This window comes from Perna viridis, chromosome 6 (assembly GCF_037379345.1).
Source record: "Perna viridis isolate PV_CMFRI_1.1 ecotype Kerala chromosome 6, ASM3737934v1, whole genome shotgun sequence".
NCBI classification, from domain to species: Eukaryota; Metazoa; Mollusca; class Bivalvia; order Mytilida; family Mytilidae; genus Perna; species Perna viridis.
In genome coordinates, this window is record NC_142450.1 from 33843900 (window position 1) to 33863335 (window position 19436).

Here is a 19436-nt window from a genome sequence, read left to right on the forward strand (position 1 = left end):
GCCCTGGATTTGATTTCCAAAAGAGTTTTTGCGCAAGCCCTAGATTTTTATTTGTATATTTGCAGCAACCAAAAACCAACTGTCTGTAGAAAACAATGACACTGATGACATAGACAATAGTGTTATACCATTATATGACCACAATTTATTTGCAGTCCACCAAAAACATCCACCAAACAAAATTGTTACCAGTAGCCAGAAGAAAACAATCACCAGGCTAACTATAATATGGCCACCTATAGAAGCAAAAAAAATTACCATAGTAAAATAAGGCTGAACCTGGGCTGATACCATAATAGACAAGTACTTGCTATCACTTTATTTTATAGCTTAAACAAAGCTTTTGTACAAATTATTCTGCAAACAAATAAACAATAATATGAACAGTCTGAACTTTAAAGAAAGAATGAAATTATGTAAAGCTTCAGGAGGAATATGTTAAAAAAAGCATTTATTTTGGCATTTTTTTTTTTATAAATTATTAAGCCAATTGCTTTTCTTTAATGATTTGACAAATTTGGCACTATTTCTTCAATTGGATTACTCCTAGATTTCACCACTGAATTAGGCAACAGTGGATAATACATGTTTAAGCTGGTGCTGAAAAAAAAATCATACCACTATCTTACAAGTACTGGTGTATGTATACTTTGGAAATCATTTGAGCAATATGTTTTGATAACTACCAGTATATACATTATAAGTTGCTTTACATCAATTCTTGTTTTTTTTACAAAATAAAATATTTGTGAAAATTTGAAACAAAAACATAGAAACTTGATTTTGCACAAGGCAGCATTCATGATCAATACGAACTCAAACCGAAATATGAAAAAGATCTTTGAAATTCTGCACTATATACCTGCTAATACATTATCAGGTCACCACTGTCCTAAGATTTTCTGCAAATAATTTATTATACTATTTTTCTTAGAAAATTGAGAACAACTTAGCTACCAGTGAGAATGGTTAATTTCTTGTCAACTTCAACCCTTTTAATAAAAATCCATTGGTGATGAGATCCATTAAAGGATCAATCATTTTATTTTATGGGGGGGAGGGCTACTATCAATCATGTACCAAATGGTTGTTCCTTCCTTATTCAAGACATATTTTGAACAATTGACTGAACAGGTGAAAAAATACAGACAGTAACTGTTAATCATTATGCTAGACAAAAAGGATATATTATTTATCAGTTCTCCATAAACAAAAGTTACGAAGTCTTATTACTGTCATACATTTTAAAATCATTAACATAATCTGGTTGATAACAAAAAGTATCACAAAATATTTACTGATAATGAATTAAATTGAAGCAAAATAATTTTGTTGATGATGAAGACAATAAATAGTCCATGAAGGATTGATTCTATATTGACACAAAACACAATTATTTACCAGTAATGTGCAAACCCTGAATCTGTTTTTGGGTAAAAATAAAAAAATAAAAACAATAGTTGTACTGAAATGAATGTGTTCTATTCCAAAATCACCCTTTCATTTAAACATTGTACACAGATTTACCAAACTCAGAAAGAGGGAATTCATACATTTTTATTATATGGGTCAGCATACTTTGAATTAAAAAAAAAAGTAACATTTGATATCATAGTAGTCACATGTTGCCTGTCCTTATCTTTGATTACTCATGATGTATTGTTGCCTCATTTTAGAAAGATGAAAACATTATCTGAAATGATCAATTACACTTTAAATTTGAGTGATACACATTTCTACCAATATAATTATAAAAACCATGTCAAAAACCTCAAGTTGAATTATCTCCCTTTGCAGACATTTGACAAAAATGTTCTTGCTTCACCTACATAAACATATTATGCCTAACTGTCAATTAAAAGTAAATCATAATCATTCAATAGTTAAGGAGGAGCTGACAAACAAGGTGATCCCTTTTGCTGATCAAGGTTTAAAAAAGGCCCCCAATACATGGAAAATAATATATATAAATGTACCCATATAAATTGTAAAGGTTATTGAAAGATTAAAATGCCATTACGTAAAATACAAGAAATTAGAGTCAAGAACCCCTTGAAATGGCCCTGAGAAATGGAATTTAAAAACGGCCAGCAATTTGGCTTTTTTCTGTCATTTGAAAGTTAAATGTTATACTTTTGTGATTGTTCAGAAACTTATGGAATGATAAAATGATAAAAGTCAATACATACAAGATCAAAAGTAATCACTTTTCTATGAAACTGTTGATTTTTATGATGTATTACCTCCCCTTTGTATGTGGCACTACCCTCACCTAGAAATATTTCATCATGAATATTTAAAATGGCAAATGCTCATCACTATTTTTAATTAAGAACTTTTTGGTTTTTACTATACTTTCCTTTAATCAGTTTGACACCAGTAATAAACCATGTCAATTTTTTTGCTTTCAATCTAAAAGAAACATACTACAATAACTCAATCAAAGTGCTGTTAGCACTGGAGGTTTTTGATTCTTATGAAAACTGCAGCATGAACAAAATTTCAAAGATTACATAATGTAAAATGAAACTAAAATTACACATTATCATTTCCCATGCACTGAGAACAGTTTTTTTCCAAATATGTGTAAACAGAATGTCAATCCTTACTACTGATATCTAAACTATAAAATGTAATTAATATTTAAACAGCATCAATCTTCATACACAATCACAAATTTTGTATCCACTTCACCTTTTTCACAAATGTGTAAACCTGTCCAAAAGTTAACTTGCATTTACATTGAAAACTATTTTAAAAGGGTATTTATCCCACACAATAATTATTCTCTCAAAAAACCAATTTCAGCTTAAGAAGATAATTTCCTTAATGAACATAAGATTTTTCATACCTAGACACTTTTTATCAATTTGAATTTTCCCGTCAATTATACATGGTTAAGTCACTACTCTTCCCTTCCTGTTTTTGATGAAAGGATGAAGATTTTGACTGATAAGTATGTTTAATGGAACATGTTCAACACATTCAATGTTTCTTTACACATTACTGCAAGAACTAAATTAACTAAATTCCCTAAATGTATATTTATTTCGTTACCATCTTTCAAGATGAAAAAGGAGTTTCTCAAATTTTCTGTTGATTTAAAAACAGATGGAGATCTTAATTTTATTTGCAGAGATAATAGAATATCATTCAGCTGAATAATTGCCAGAAACATATTTAATGGTTATAAAAGAAGTATTGAATGAAACAAAGCGAATTACAATTGGACTATATTTTTGTGTAGTGTTCAGCAAATACATAAAAAAATATTTTGCACACATGCATACATCTATTGGCAAAAATAGCAAAAACAAAAAAGTCAAAGACATTTGTTGCTTAAAAATCCATGTAATCACACTGGAAAAATTGAATGTGTACAATCTTCACCATTGGAGACATTATAAACTTAGAAAAACTAGGTTTAAATTGAAGTTTCAAGCTTCTATTTGCAATAACCAATAAACTTTTTGAATTCATTGCTATTATTGAAAAAGGGTTTTCAATGATATCACAAAATAAAAATTGCATTTACTCTACAAAAATCACACAAAGGAAGAGCAAACAATGTTTTCTCAAGTCATCTTATAAGAAAATGATAACAAATATTTTTTACCAAAATTTAACACATTATCAGTAGTACCATAAACAAAATTCAAAACTTCATATTTAACAATTATAAATTAAAAATAGTCTACATTTAACAATTTTAACTTGGCCGACACTGCACCCCTTGATCGCCTCGTTGTTCCTCCTCCTCGTCCACATCAAACACCCCTGTAATTCTATAACCCATGTTCATCAACATGACCTCTAATGGGTCCGCATTCATACGTTTTTGATTGGCTAATGCTGCATCATCTGAGTTATCGATTTCTCTCTCATTCTTGGAACCATCCTGTTAAAAAAATTAATAAATAATATTGTTACAAAAGTAACTAGAATAAGATCTTATCATGTGCCTTGCCTGTCAGTCACACATGGTCACTGTTATTCAATATTTGATAGTTAATGTGGAGCATATGCATGAAACAGATAGTACTGATTGAAGTTTAAGAATGTTCTGAAGTCATCAAAGAAAATAGAATGAAAACAAATTAGTGACCCGTCACTTGCCCATGGATTTGAACTCTGAAAGTTTTTAAATGCAGACACAGTGTTCTTAATATCTACAAATTAAAGAACCTTCTGAAAGCATATATAAAATATCCTAGATCTAACAAAGCCACATACGAAATAAGCGATTTCTAACAATCAAGCCTGAAAAATTGGAACTTCAATTTCTTGAACTTTGTTGTTTAGCTTCGCAGATTTGAACTGCCAAAATTTAACTCCAAACTACTTAAATAAGCATTATTCACAATTTTATTTGGTTTATACGATGTGTCTTCTTGGGAACTGAACATCTGAGAGCATCTGAATAAGCACATTGAGGGAATTTATATTTACTGGGTTTTTTTTTGCTGGGGAAGAAATAGCTCCTTTGATTTTGTTATTTTTTTCATTTTTTGTAAACTGTTTTGTTAATATTTCAATTTAGGAATTTTCAACTTCTTCAGTTCAAAACTCTGGCCGTTTAAAACTGCACAATCAACTAGAAATACTGTGAGCCCTGTCAAATACCCTCCCCCCCCCAAAAAAAAGTAAATAAAAAATGTACAAAAAATTTAGCACTATCAAGGCTATCTCAAGTTCGACTAAGTTTGTTGTCTTGATTTTTCACCCATACATTTCTATCTTGTTTAAAACACACTTTCCTGACAAGGTTACCACGTACCTTTTATATTTACTATTGGGTCATCATAACAATTGGTTATGCTTTTAATGATTTTTGAAGGAATAAAATTTCCTTGGCCGTTTCTGGCTTTTTTTTAAGAGTAATACTTCATAACACGGAAACGTAAAATTTCACATTTATACAAATCAGAAGGGAGCTTACTTCAATAGATATGAACAATTCACTAAAGTTTCATAAAAGTTAGTGAAAGTGTTTTTGAGTAATTGTGCAAAAACTTGAAAATCTCCCTTTTTTAAGTATAAAAATTCATAACACGGAAACAAAAAATCTGAAATTTATAAAAATCGAAAAGGAACTTATTTCAATAGATATGAACAATTCACCAAAGTTTCATTAAAGTTTGAGTTATTGTCCAAATTGTGGATGACGGACGGATGGACGGACAACAGTATACCATAATACATCCCGTCTTTGATGGACGTATAAAAATTAATTAAAAAATTGATTCAGTCATTTTCTTCATAAAGATGAATAAAGAACAAATGTATTATTTTTCACAAACCTCAGCTAATGGACTCCATAATCTGACAACAGGATCTATTCCACTGGTAGCTAACAAACAATGACTGGGATGTGGCTGTAAACAGTTCACTATAGAGTCATCTCCCTTTAACACCCGTACAATATTGGTTGTAGATTTCTCCCAGATAAAGAATGAACCATCGTCAGAACCAGCAACTATGTACTGGCCATTACTGTAAAGATAACAGTACATCAGGACCTTAATACATTTCACATGTAGGTTTGAAAGGGAAATACCATCTTTGCATTAAGTCAGACTCTTATGAAAAATCATACCTATATAAACAAAAATAAATAACCTTTAATGCAAAATGCACTTTTGTAAGCGCACAAGCCTATGCAAAATTCGAAATCTTTTAAATATATGTGGATGGCCATCTTGCAGAACTCTTCTATCTGGAGGATATCATAAGCAGACTTTATTGATTTTTACCGATAGCTTCCGATTAGCTTGTGATGTCACTCAGTCGGTTTGGTATTGGTACAAGTACTGCATATTTTATATGTAAACAAAGAATATTCTGTGAATATTCCTACAATCCTGTTTGTCTAATCACAAAAACATGCTGTCTTGTCAAGCTTATGACTGAATAAATGATATAAGAGAAATATTTAAAAACTTTTTTGACCAAACACTCTTCAAAAGTAGCCATTAGATTTTCCTCCGGCATACTAGTATTCTAGCTGCAAATTCCGCTGTTCGTCATTGTTGTCTGACCAAATACACATTGTGCCTCAATCTCTTCTTCTGTATATTTTGGGTTGAAATTATAGGGGAAAAGTCTAAAATTTGTGCTTTCTCCTGACATCGTACTAATTACCTATTTACTTTCACTTTACAAACCGACTTCGTGACATCACAGCTCAAACAAACATGGTGGTACCCATAGAAGCGGGAAATTCAAATTTCCTAATTGTAAATAATGATTAATTAGTTGAAAAAGGAAATTATTTTTTCTTGAATTTAATTTTCATGAACATTAAACAGATTAATTTTAATATTTAAGATTTACACAGTAACAGTCTTCTCCTTTAAGTAGCAGTCACCTTACAAATCAGGTGGCAAGTGATATAAGAGTTGAAAGATAACCCTTTGGTTGGAAAGAAAGCTTAATTTAGTTGATATTCAATATTGTTTCATGTAATCTTTCTTCTACTAGTAAGAAAAAAAGAAAAGATAACTTTTGTTTTTGCCAAACCCACTCCATTATGTATCTTTTACTAAAATCATTTTCCATTCAACAAATAAAGCTATTTTTTTAACAAAATTAATAATTTATGACCATTTACTTAAATGTATCGCTTAATTCTAATGCATGATAACTAAGTAAACAGTTAACAAATGGTTTCATTGCTAAAATTAAATGATATTTTATAATGGAGTTAAAATAGGCTAATATTTTGTGTAAGACTTCAAAATGCAGCTGTTTCAGTTATTTTCTTCCAAAATACAGAATTCATTCATTTTGAATTTATAATTTGAAATTCAATAAATTCCTCTCAAATTCTGAAAGAGTATTGGATAGAAAGTTGGAGCACAATACTGAAAAATTGAGATTTTAAACATGACTGTTTGTTGTTGATATTAGAAATATTCAGTGTTGAAAAATAGGGCATTCATGGAAAATAAAGTGATACCCTGTCACATTACGTTGAAAAAAGGGGGATGGCAATAGGTTCAAAATGACTTAACTAGAAAACTACAATATCATAGGATTTATGGGGGATGAACAGACAGACACGCAACTTATCACAAAGTATCCCACCATTCTGTGTAGCAGGGTATAAAAATTGGTCTTTAAAATGACAGATACTCCATTTAAAAAAAAAAAATACAAAACTGATCTCTTCCATACACCCAAAATAAAGTACTAAACTGTTCCTAACAAGACAAAATAAAATCTTTAGACTCCTATTGATAATTTAAAGTTTCCCTTTTTTTACACATCAAGAGAAGAGTAAATCAATACTGTAGATTAAAGAATTAAAATACCATTCTTTTTTGTTTTTGTTTGACTTATTCAATAAAATATCATACTCTACCTTCCAAAAAAGTTTGCTTCTTTGATATCAGTAGTTGTATTGCAATGCCCACAAAACCTGGACTCATGGTCACAAGCTAAATCTCTCCATACAGTCTCCTGGTCTGAGATCGGGAATGACTTTCTCCTCAGGGGAGACTGAGGATCTACTGACATCTCAGTGTCTTTGTCATCTGTGATATACACAAAACATATCAACAACAAAATTCTATTAACAATTATTGTGCTCAAAGTCTCAACTCTTGATTGAAAAATCAATGGTAGCATACTTGAAAAAATAGAGATCAAATGTTATAAAATATTTCTGACTTTGCATTATAAAATCCCAGAGAAAGGAACATAATAAATCAGTTTTTACAGCATGAATGTTCTTTCTTGTTAAACTAACCTGTTTTGGAGTATATGGCAGCTTTGATGTCCTTGTCTAGTGCTTCACAGGCATTGCTCTTTGCATAGTCAGGGAATTTACTTTTAAATTGTTGTAAACAGTCATATGCTTCCTGTGGCCATGACAACTCATACAGACATCTGGCCAATCGGAAATGAGCTTTCAAATGGTTTGGGTCGAGATGTAAAGCACTGTGACAGTCTCTTAATGCTGAATATAAATCTCCATCCCTGAATATTGATTAAATGATATTTAAGTTTGAAGGGGTTAGTCACTATGGTATCAATGCATCATGATCTTTACTTTTGTTCTACAATCATTTCTTAGCCATTCAATGTTACTCTATTGTAGTGTCAAAATTAAGCAACAATAATGAATGTATAATACATGTAAGTTATCTGTACATCTGCCAATGTTACAAATTTTTTGTATGGAAATTTAAGCATTATTGTACAAAACAAGTACTATGCACTATTATTATGCTACATACTGAAAATTCAAAAAGAAAAAAAATATTGCATTATAAATCAAACTTGTTGGGTACATCTATCTTTGCAGTCCTAATATTAGATATGTTGCAATCAAGTTACATTTTAGAATTGATAATGGCATAAATATGATTTTTTATCAATCATTTTTTTACATAACTTACCACACCACAAAAGCCAATAGATCATCCCCACTGATGTAGTCTAAATACTTACCATTTTCTTTTCATGTACGCAGCAGCTCTATTTCCATATAACACTGAGGAATTTGGAGCTCTGGCTATGGCTTGGTTATACAAATAAATAGCCTTAGTATAATGTTCTTTCTCAAAATAACTGTTGGCTTTCTTCTTAATACCTTCTATGGCCTGAGGCAGACCTTTTACATCTGATCTATGTCTGAAATAAAACAAAATACATGTATGGGTACATGTCATTTTCACACTTGTTAATACATGTAAAATGCATATACATGTAACAGGTTATTCTGATGCATACGAAAAAATTATTACTCTTAAAAAGAAACCAGTGTTGGATTTCACAAAAAGTGTAAAATTGATTGTAAGTTCTGAAAGAGTAATTGGAGTACATCCAACAATGTTAAAAGATTTTACACTGGAAACTTTTGGTGATATTGACAGCTGAATTAAAATATTGAATTGTCCCTATATAATACCACAAACATTCCCATATTATCCTGATTCAAAGACAAGAACTTAGATTCAGAATAATTTGCATAATATTTAACATTATACAGGACTAAAACGATGTATAGAGATGTATTTGCTGAATATCTATATACTGCACTTCTAATTTTTTATTCGTTTGAATGAAGAAAAAAAAAGGTCTTATGCTGTCCACACTAAATTTTTAACTATTTTCAACTGCTATAAATTTAGAAATTATTTACATGCATTAAATATTGAGACTTTGTCATTTTAGTAAAAACAGAGTAATTAAAATTTTGGCAATTTGGTGAAAAAAATCCTTTAAGAGTCATATTTAAGTTCTATAATGCCAATTTTAATTATTGTGATCTTTAATGAGTTACATAGTTTGCAATGATAAATAAAATCTTAACAATTTATAAATTTACAGTATTTCTAGATGCATATGTTTTTCATTCCTTTTTCTTGTCAAAGCTGTTTATCTATTTTCATTCATTTTAGTTTCATTTTTTCTAAGAGATTTTTCCCTTTTTCCAACTAAATTACCCGACCTTACCCATCCCCCTTTTTCCAGTGGCAATCAAAATTTGTCGACCCTATTATCCTTGTGACCCATCCTTTTTTTTCATTTCATGTTCATTTTATCATCCATTTCATGTTCATTGTCTGAATATAGCTGAAATATTGCTGCTCGGACGTTAAACCCCAACAAACAAACAAACAAACTTTTCTTTCAAGCTTAATATTGACCTTTTAACAGATCTGTGTTTAGCTTCAACCTCCAGCTCAGCTTTCATTACAGCAGCTGCTGCCGCCTGGACACCATTGGCAACTCCATTTGTTGTCCCATTTTTATGAACACTGTATCCATTTGTACATGCAGCTTCTACAATACATTACCAACGTTTCAATCAATTAAGTGTAAGTGTTTGTAAGAATCAGGCAAAATGGGAACAATCAGAAACATGCATGTCAAAACCCCACAGATCTGAAAATGTAATATCAATCAAGGAAACTTTCTCTTTTTGAATAGACCATTGTTTGATCTCTGTATCACTGGCTTTGCTCAGAAGTTTTTCATTAGAATGTTAGAAACATGAGGTTTTTTGACAGAGTTATATCCTCTTGAGATGTTCATTTTCAGTGCATTTCAATGAAATTGTAACTCAATGCACCAAAATGATATGGAAAATCTTGTCTGTTTTCCTTGATTCTGATGTAGCAAATAGTCAAATGACACTACAGTCGACTCCACTTAATCGCATATCGCTTAATTGCATATTTCGGTTATTAGCATAATTTTCTCCTGCACAAAACCATTTCCTATTATTCTATTAGGGAAAAAAATCGCTTATTTGCATAGGCCTTGGAGGTGCATTTCGGTTTATTGCATTGAGAATTTTGCCTCGTGCAGGTAAAGACAGGTTTTCCCAAATTCTATTTTAAGCCTTCGGCTTCGGGTCATAAATATGTCAATCATATTTATTGTTGTAAAAACTAGATTATCATCAATCAGGAGGTGTTAATAATGGATTAAAAAATCATGGACATAAAAGACAATATAAATGATTTCTAATTACAATAAAATAAACAAGCACCTAGGTGAACAATGACTTCTGACGACATGCCGAACATCACCTTATGATGCAGCTTGAGGTTCGGCTTGGGGTATTTTTTGTCCCTATTTAAATTCTTCCGACTACAAATGATTATCAATGTAGATTTAATTTTCTTTAATGAGCTGAACAGTTTTGAGTGAGCTTGGGTTACTAGGCATAAATATCATACGAAAATTAAAAGTCATTCATTCAGTACAATGTCTAATGAAATTCAACTACCCTAAGGTGCCCCATACTATCCACTCTTCATAGGAATATATCGAGGTCAATGACGCGTATAATACACAACTATCAGTGTACAATGAACAGAGGAATAAAAACACACAGACCATTTCAAAAGCCCAAAAACTGCAAACATTGATGATTATTACACTGAATCCTGCCTGAAATATGAAATATGGGATTTGCTTTCGTAGAAAGGTCAGGAAATTACTTGACTATTTATAGATGAGAAACACGTGGTTTTACTTATAAATACACACAGCGTAAAGAAGGTCAATAAACAAGACAAACACAATATATATTATTATTTATTGATAAAAGAACAATACAATGAGAAGGTCTATAACAATTAAATACCAGATCAGAAATGTTGAACAGTGATATCCCTGGTTGATCCACAGTATCGTCGTCTTACCTGAACTCTCACTTCCGGTAAAATCGTAATTTCGGTTATAAGAATAGCCCGGTTATTTGCATAATTTTTACTGGCAAATAGGCTATGCAATTAAGCGGAATCTACTGTATCAAAATGAGGGTCTATTTCATACAATGTTTCACCCACTGCCTGATTCTTACAAAGACTGACACTTAAAAAATATGTTAACATTAACTTTAAAATTCAGAAAGGGTCATTTGTACACCACCTACAGGTAGTACAGAACAAATGTGTAGCAACAGATTCATCAAAATCAATTTACAGTTTACAGCACATACTATAATAATGTTTATTGCTATTTTGTTTAAAATCTGTTTGATCTTGCTACACGATAATTTTCAATCTCACGCCAGTTGAGTGAGAATGAAAATTGTCACTAGTTTCTATGTCCTTGCGTGACATACAAGCAACAGTGTAGGAATATTTGACGATCTAAATAACCGTCTGTTTGTTTACTGTGTATGAAATAATAGCTAATTTGTGGCATTATTTTCTATTCTATAATGGAAAATGATTAAATACAGTAACTCACCCGATAAGAATGAATAAATCCCTAAATTATTCCACAAATTTTAAATGTGAGCGTCATAGTTAACCAATTTTTTTTTCAAATGATGTGTATCACAGCTGCATAACATATGTGACGTCACGTGGCACGTTGCCGAAAAATAGTCCCGAAAAGAAACTTTGCAGCGCTTATAAAACTTACATATTCACATCAGGAAAAAAAAGACCACTAATACCTTACACTTCACCAAAACAGCTATAAACAGATTATCAAATATTTTTTCAACTTGGGGGGAGTTTCTCATGCTCATCTCATTAAAAAAATATTAAATAATATAATATTAGGACAGAGACAATCTTCCTTTGATTAAATGAGATCATTTGATAAACTGTCATAGGTATAACAAGAATGGATCTGATGAATATGTGAAAAATAAATCCCCACTGGTGAATATGTCAAACAGACAACAACACCACCAGTAAATATGTCAATCCAAAAATATTCCTTGCATATATCACCTTACCTTTAACAACACCATTCTGAGACAGAACCATGGAAATGTCAAACTTCTCTGCTTTCCGCCGTCGATTGACATCAAATAAATAAATCTGTTCGCCACCAAGATTGACCAATAACTCGGTCCCATCTGGACTAAATGTAAGGTAAGTTGAGGCCAATGTTCTATATCTTTTCTTATAATCCTTCTGTTTTTGTGGCAAGTGACCTATTTAGAAATGAGAGTAACAAGGGATAACAACCTCATTTTTACATCACAAAATATATCAAAAAGTATGTTTAACCTCGTTATCTTACAATGACACCAGCTTCTACATGTATGAATATTTCATATGTGTAGACCTAATACATGTAGCTGTATGATTTTTTTAAGTAATATTTCAAAATCAGATGAGCTAGGTTTCACTATTGAAGTTTATCCAACATATGTATAGCAGGATGATTGTAACTTTTACATTCATGTAAGTGTTAAAAGTTTTAAAGTGTGCTACTTACAATGTCTCTTACAAAACAAGAGTTATTTTGATTGACTTAATTAGCTAGGCTACGGAAAAAGTATTAAAATGAATTTGTGGTATGATTAAACAAATCTGGGATTATTGTAAACAAAGGAAATTAGGAATGCAAAATTAATGACCACAATGAGGCTTACCAGCTATAAAATACTGTACAGAATCTTGAGGCATGGCATATTCCTCTGGTGAGTAGTTTATCACCTGTGATGGGCTCTCCCACAGAGATCTGCAAAACACAATGGCTTCATTATTCTCACCTGATATTCTATTATATGATATTGAAACTTATCTTACATGTATTACTAGATGTAAAAAAACAAATTAATCATGCTATAACCTTTATTAATATGTGCAGAAATTAAGACCAATAAGATAGATGACCAACCTGCCATTGGAATCTTCAGGCATTTTCATGGCTTTACAAGATAACACTCTACGATCATACAATCTTATATAAGGGTCATTAGCTCCCACAGCAATCTGCTCAGGACGGACAGGATTTATGGCGAGACATTTAGCTTCAGCATTACCTCCCATGTGGGCATTTAGGTTAATGAGTACATTCTTTGGATTGGTTTTGCTGGTCTCTGGTGTACGGAGATCATGTTGCCTATTAAATGAAAAAAAAAACATGTTTTTACAGGAATGAATTCTATCTCACGATATTTTAAGGGAGGTCCTTCTTGTTCTAAATGTATCCAGTTTTAGTAATAAGTTTACCTTTTAAAAACGAGTTCTTAGACATGCTGTAACCAGACATATTGTTTGTGATTAGACATGCTGTAACCAGACATATTGTTTGTGATTAGACATGCTGTAACCAGACATATTGTTTGTGATCAGACATGCTGTAACCAGACATATTGTTTGTGATTAGACATGCTGTAACCAGACATATTGTTTGTGATTAGAAAACTTCCATCAACACATGTTAGGTCAAGAAAAAAATATGTCTGTTTGAGGTTACCTTAAACAGACAAATTTTTTTTCTCTGGCCCTATGATGTACAAATAAATGTATATATTAGAACTGCAAATTACTGAAATTTGGAATGCATGTGTTTTAAAAGAAATATAACAGCAATACAGATAGCATTCATAGAATAAAAATTGTAAACACTTTTATTTTTAAAAGCAATGTAATTCTACATATATCTTCTATTAAATTAAGGAGAAAATTAATTGAATTAAAACTGACTGCTACTGTCCTGTGTAATTTGTACGGTAATTGGCAGCCTCAACACAAGATACTTCTGGTAATAAACTATCTCCTTGATGTAGTGAGTCAATTCTGAGAACAAGCTGTATTTAGATGTAATACTTACATAATTGCACCATCTTCTGCGGCACTCCAAAACATAAATGGTACATTGGGTGCTACAGCCAGACGCTTTACTCTACCACTATGGCAGCCAAAGTCATGAGTTGTCTCCCCTTGGTTGAGATCATGGACATGTATTTTGCAGTCAGCTGCACCAGACACTACTATGGAATCATTAGAATTTGGAAGAAACTGGAAAAGTAAAAAACCAGCTGTTAAAATATTAGCATTTTCCACTGTTTCTGCCAATAGAACATACATGTACATATGTAATTAAAACTTTATATTTATTGTCTTTTTTGCACTTTTGTAGTGGATCCAAACAAATCAAAGAAATGTACCTTAAACAATGAATGACCAATTCAATTTAATACTCAGGTTATATTTCCAAACTAATTTGCATGTTTTTTTGCAATATGTCATTGGTTAAAAGCATTATGAACTATCAATATACCTTCACAGAAAAAATGTTGCCTTCATGTCGTGTTGGGATGGTTGTCAAGCATTTGTGGTGGAAGGGATCCCAAATTATCACCTGGACATCATCTGAACCACTGGCCAATAATCTAGATATCCAGAAAAGAGTTGATAAAAAAACTCAATACAAGTTCAGCTATCACAAATGAATAAGTCATACATAGTGGTGCATTCTTAAATTATAACATTTGCAGCTAGATTAAAAACCATGTAAAATTCCTTACTAATTAATGTGACTTTGTGTCATTACATTACCGGTACTTTTTAATTTGATTCTGACAAATTGTCATCATTCTGTTACAGTGGATTTTATTACTTTGGTGTTGGGCCTTTCAGAGCTTACTTAAAGGTGTGTTTACAGTTGTTGAAGATCTTTTGGTGATCTCTGAAAGTAATTTCTATTTTGTATTTAGGTTACCATACACACTGGTGCATTTGTAACATTTTACTATATCCTTTCTTTTTTATTTTGCTCGAAAGCTATAAAATTCTGGTTAATAAACTTTGACAAGTATAAAAATGTATCCCAATCTTATATTCTAAAGTATTATAAATGTATAACATTAGTGCTAACTAGTAATGGACACATTTAATATTAAGCAACAAAATATTGACTAAATTTAAAGATGGAAGTAAATCTAAACTTCTATATAATATTACTTACGTTCCTTTTTCATTCCATTCCAAGCAATTAACACATCCATGGTGTCCCTAAAAATAAAAGAAAGATCATTGTTACTGTGTTTCCCATTCAATGTAATTATAGCTGTTACATGTACATGGACAATAAAAAAAATATTGAATATTATCAGTACTGAGTACTAGTATATGAACAAATATAAGAATAGATGTGGTATGATTGCCAATAAGATAGTCATTCACCAAATGTCAAGCAACAACAGGTCACTGAATGGTCTTCAATGATAGGCAAAACCCATATCATAAAGAAAGCTTTAAAAGGCCCCAAAATAAAGACTAGACCAAGAAAACAGACATATACCCTATAACTAAAATAATACAAGTACATACAGAAACTAAAGAAAAAATCAGCAACTTGGACTCCACTCGGAAAGCATTCAACACCTAACATTGCTCACATAATTTCAAATCAGGGTTACAATTAAAAAGAAACAATGATATTGTAAATATGTTCTAGAGATATAATCTATTAAGATGGAGTCTGAAATATCCAAAGATATAAAGATTTTCCTTCAGTAATAATGGTTTAACATAAAATCCTAATTTTTACCATAGAGTGTGAAGAAATTATTCGATTTAAGAAAAGATTGAAGGAGAATCTTAAGAAAACTTGAAAATGTACAAGGGCAGGGAAACTCTCACTGAAATTAAATCACCACCTGGTCGTTTAAAAGTCACATGTATTTTTATTCAATGGCTTAGATTGGGAGAAAAACAAAAACCCTGCCAGTGGGTTAGTTATTTATAATTAAACTCCGCCTTAATGCTTGATATTCTGATATTGGTACCTCTAGTTCCTTCTCTAGTCCTAATCTATCAATCAGTTCTGAGGTTACTTGTAGACTTCTTTCAAAAGTACAGTTACTGACATTCTACAAAAGAAATGGAAGTAAATATAAAGGGTAGTCAATAAACCCATTGGATTTTGTTTGAAAGAATGTGTTTGAAATTATATATTTCTGTAAAAAACTGGATATTAAAGAAATGCTTCATGTATTCTTATCTGCAAGTGCAATCATATTTTTGCATCAAAGTTTTGTAATGGAGAATATACTTAGTAAATGTTTTTAGGAGTTTGTGATATTGATACCGCTGGTGCAAAGCTTTTCTGTGAGAAATTTATTATGTTTATTAAAATCTGACACTTTACTGTAAATACAAGCAAAAAAAGACCACTTGTGAAATGTTAATACTATGGGAGGGTGCTTCAGGAATATCACCATCTAGAAATTAACAACAGAAAAATCTAAATCAGTTTTTTGTTAGAAGCTCTAGAATGAAGGTTGCCATTTTCTTCTTTAACACCTAAATCAAGAAAAAGTATACGAGAACTACCTTATCAACTCAAGTTCTTTTGGGTAGATATCTTGAATATAGTTTTAGAAGTAAGGATTATTTACAGCCAAAATATCATCAAGATACCTGGAAGTATCATTAAATTTATGCAACAGATCATGTTTTGAAGGATCTTCAAAGATTTCAGCCATGCACTGTATTCATAATAGAAGAGAAATGCATTAGAGAGGACTAGTCTGTCTAACAAGGTATAAGATTCATACTTCACCGATGTTAATTGAAATACATGTAAGATAACCTTTATATGCTCTCCTATAATGGGAGGTTAAGAAACTAGTTTTAAAAATTCAAACTTCTCCATCATGCTCCCTATTATTGACTTGAAGTAGATTTTTTTTTCTGATAGTAAGGTATTTACTTGTGTATATAAGGCATTTTATTGAAATCTTTATCTGCATTTAATGAGGTTTGTTTACCAATATATATTAAGAAAGATGGAGTGTGCCTAGATTAAAGTAGAGGTGGTCTATATAGAAATTTATTTTACATCTAGTACTTGTAGGTTTCAGTTGTAAAATTCATTTTCTTTTTGGTTTTCCATAATTCAAAATTATTCCTAATTTAATCCACAGGCTCTTAATATGAAAGCTGAATGGAAGATTGTTGGGTGAAAGCTGACAAGAGCCTGTGATAATGCACATGCCTTGCATAATTTGGTTATTCATGATAAACAAACTATACTAAAACGTGCATATACTGCTGTACCCTCTTTCTGATGTATTATTAATATCCCTTTTTGTACGGAACTGATTGCACATGCTTAGGTCAGAGGTCAGAGGTTGCCGATACAGAACCTGGCGTGTTTCATGAAAACAACAAAGATCAGATTGCCAGTATTCCAGGTAATTTTCAAGTTTTAAGCTCAACATTGAGTATTTCCAACATTTCAAAAACCTCTGTATGCCATATTATTTAATCCCTTATGAAAATGTAGAAAATACGCCTGAAACCAATCAATCGATATCAATTTATCATCTGCCATTTACAAAGCTTTCCAAACAACAATCATGTGACCAAAATACATCATGTGTCATACGAAGTAACTATGGAACCAGATTAACAAAAAATGAACATTTTCTGAGGATTTGACAAATTAAAATATCAAACATATTTTCCCTCATCTTAAAAACATTCTGCTTAAAAAAATCAATGGAAATTAATAGTTAAGCAGTATTTAACACTAGAAAATTTTCACAATAAACAAATTTAAGCTAATTTGTGATATTTTTTTCATTTACAGATATATAAAAAAAAAATTAAGAAAAACAGTATCACCCAAATGCTTAGAAATCTGCCTTCAATGCAGTACAGACTGAATTTTTTTTTTTCATACAGTTTTTTTGTTGTTGTTGCAGTGTTCATTAAAGTTGTTCAATATATAAATGATTTAATTTTCTAAGTTAGAATTAATTCAAATGAAAAGTAAGTTGCACAAAAATGGTATATGGAATACTTATATAAGAATATTTAAATATTCATCAATTAAAAATTAGCAAGTTTCAATAATCTAATGATTGAGATCACCTAGTATATCAATTTTAAGTAATCTAAAATATTCTAAATGATTTAAATTCTTAATCAACTTCAATCAAATGATTATTTGAATAGGAATTGAAATAAGATAAACATCATTTTGAAATAATTTGCCTTAAATAATGAAGTCTTTAAATTCTCACATATAAATATTTCTCTTTAAATATACTAAAAAATAGATTCTATAAAGTTATTTTTGTCCAGTGCTATATTTTTTCAATAAATCCAATACTAGCATTTCTATTTATTTAGTGGAAATGTACTGTATCCCATATGGCTCCCCATATTTGTTTAATCTTTGAACCGGAAATGCATGAATTTGGGGTACGACAACAATAATGGCGGATGATTGACTTTTGATTTTCAGTCACTGGTGTAATAATTAAATAAAGACATGCACATAACATAATTTACAGAAGTGGAAAGTAGAATGTCTGAATTTTATTTTTATGAAAAATATTAGCGTCATCTGGTCAAATCGGCAACTTGATTGGAAGAATATTATTATGACCAACAGAATGGGGGTACCCCAGTATATGCCATTTTTTCTTTGAAATATACATTGTACATTTATCTCCTTGAATAGAGGTAGCAGAACCAATAAACATAAAATTACTAAGCATAAAGAAAGTAACAATCTTGAACAACTTCACGATATTATTACATTTATCTCCCTGTCAAACTTTCTTTTCAAGACTCCTCGTTGAAATGCCATAACGTTTCTCAAGACGTTCAGCAAAGGAAAATGAATGAGACTGGAATAATGTCTGCTATTTTCGGCTTTTCAATCGTCCATTTCCTCTTGCCAATCGTTGATATCAGAGTTTCTTAAACCATACTTGATAAACATTGCTACATCAGTTTATACTGAACGGTTTACTGTTTATATTAGTCTATTTGTATGTATTGATTCCACTTGTCAATATCTTAATCAAGTTTGTTGATGTTCTGTAAAGTGCTTGTTGATATAAATTATAGATTTTATTTAGAGTAACGAATTTTTAAAATCATCGATTCCAGAAGAATCCATACAAACAACGCTACATAGCTGGATCTGCATTATGTACCACCAAACCTCTTTTAAAACTTTTAGTAGCTGTCAAAGAAGGTCTTCAGTCCTACCTAACACATGCTGAGCCTGAAAAGTTAGAAAGATCGTCTGGAAATCCTCAATTCAAGATTTATTATTAGAATACAGTAGCATTAAAAGCTATATTTTTTCAATCTTTATACTTCTATTCCCTATACTCAGTTCAACTACCAATTCAAAGCATTATACAAAACATGTCCATCGTTGGTACTCTAGAAAAACAAACGGTACACCTAGAA

General features: G+C 31.0%; 1 protein-coding gene across 1 annotated transcript; it reads right to left on the bottom strand.

Annotated features, from left to right (window-relative positions):
• Positions 1–304: 304 nt before the first annotated feature.
• Positions 305–19066, bottom strand: LOC148614648 (WD and tetratricopeptide repeats protein 1-like). The gene is made up of 14 exons (XM_088588898.1): positions 18772–19066; positions 16007–16090; positions 15184–15230; positions 14497–14608; positions 14047–14234; positions 13108–13332; positions 12860–12948; positions 12215–12415; positions 9657–9792; positions 8455–8637; positions 7751–7980; positions 7364–7535; positions 5301–5493; positions 305–3898 (listed from the first exon to the last, which is right to left on the bottom strand). Exons 1-14 carry the CDS (start codon positions 18820–18822, stop codon positions 3710–3712), a joined length of 2100 nt encoding a protein of 699 aa, XP_088445024.1. The 5' UTR covers positions 18823–19066; the 3' UTR covers positions 305–3709.
• Between the last annotated feature and the right edge of the window lie 370 nt (positions 19067–19436).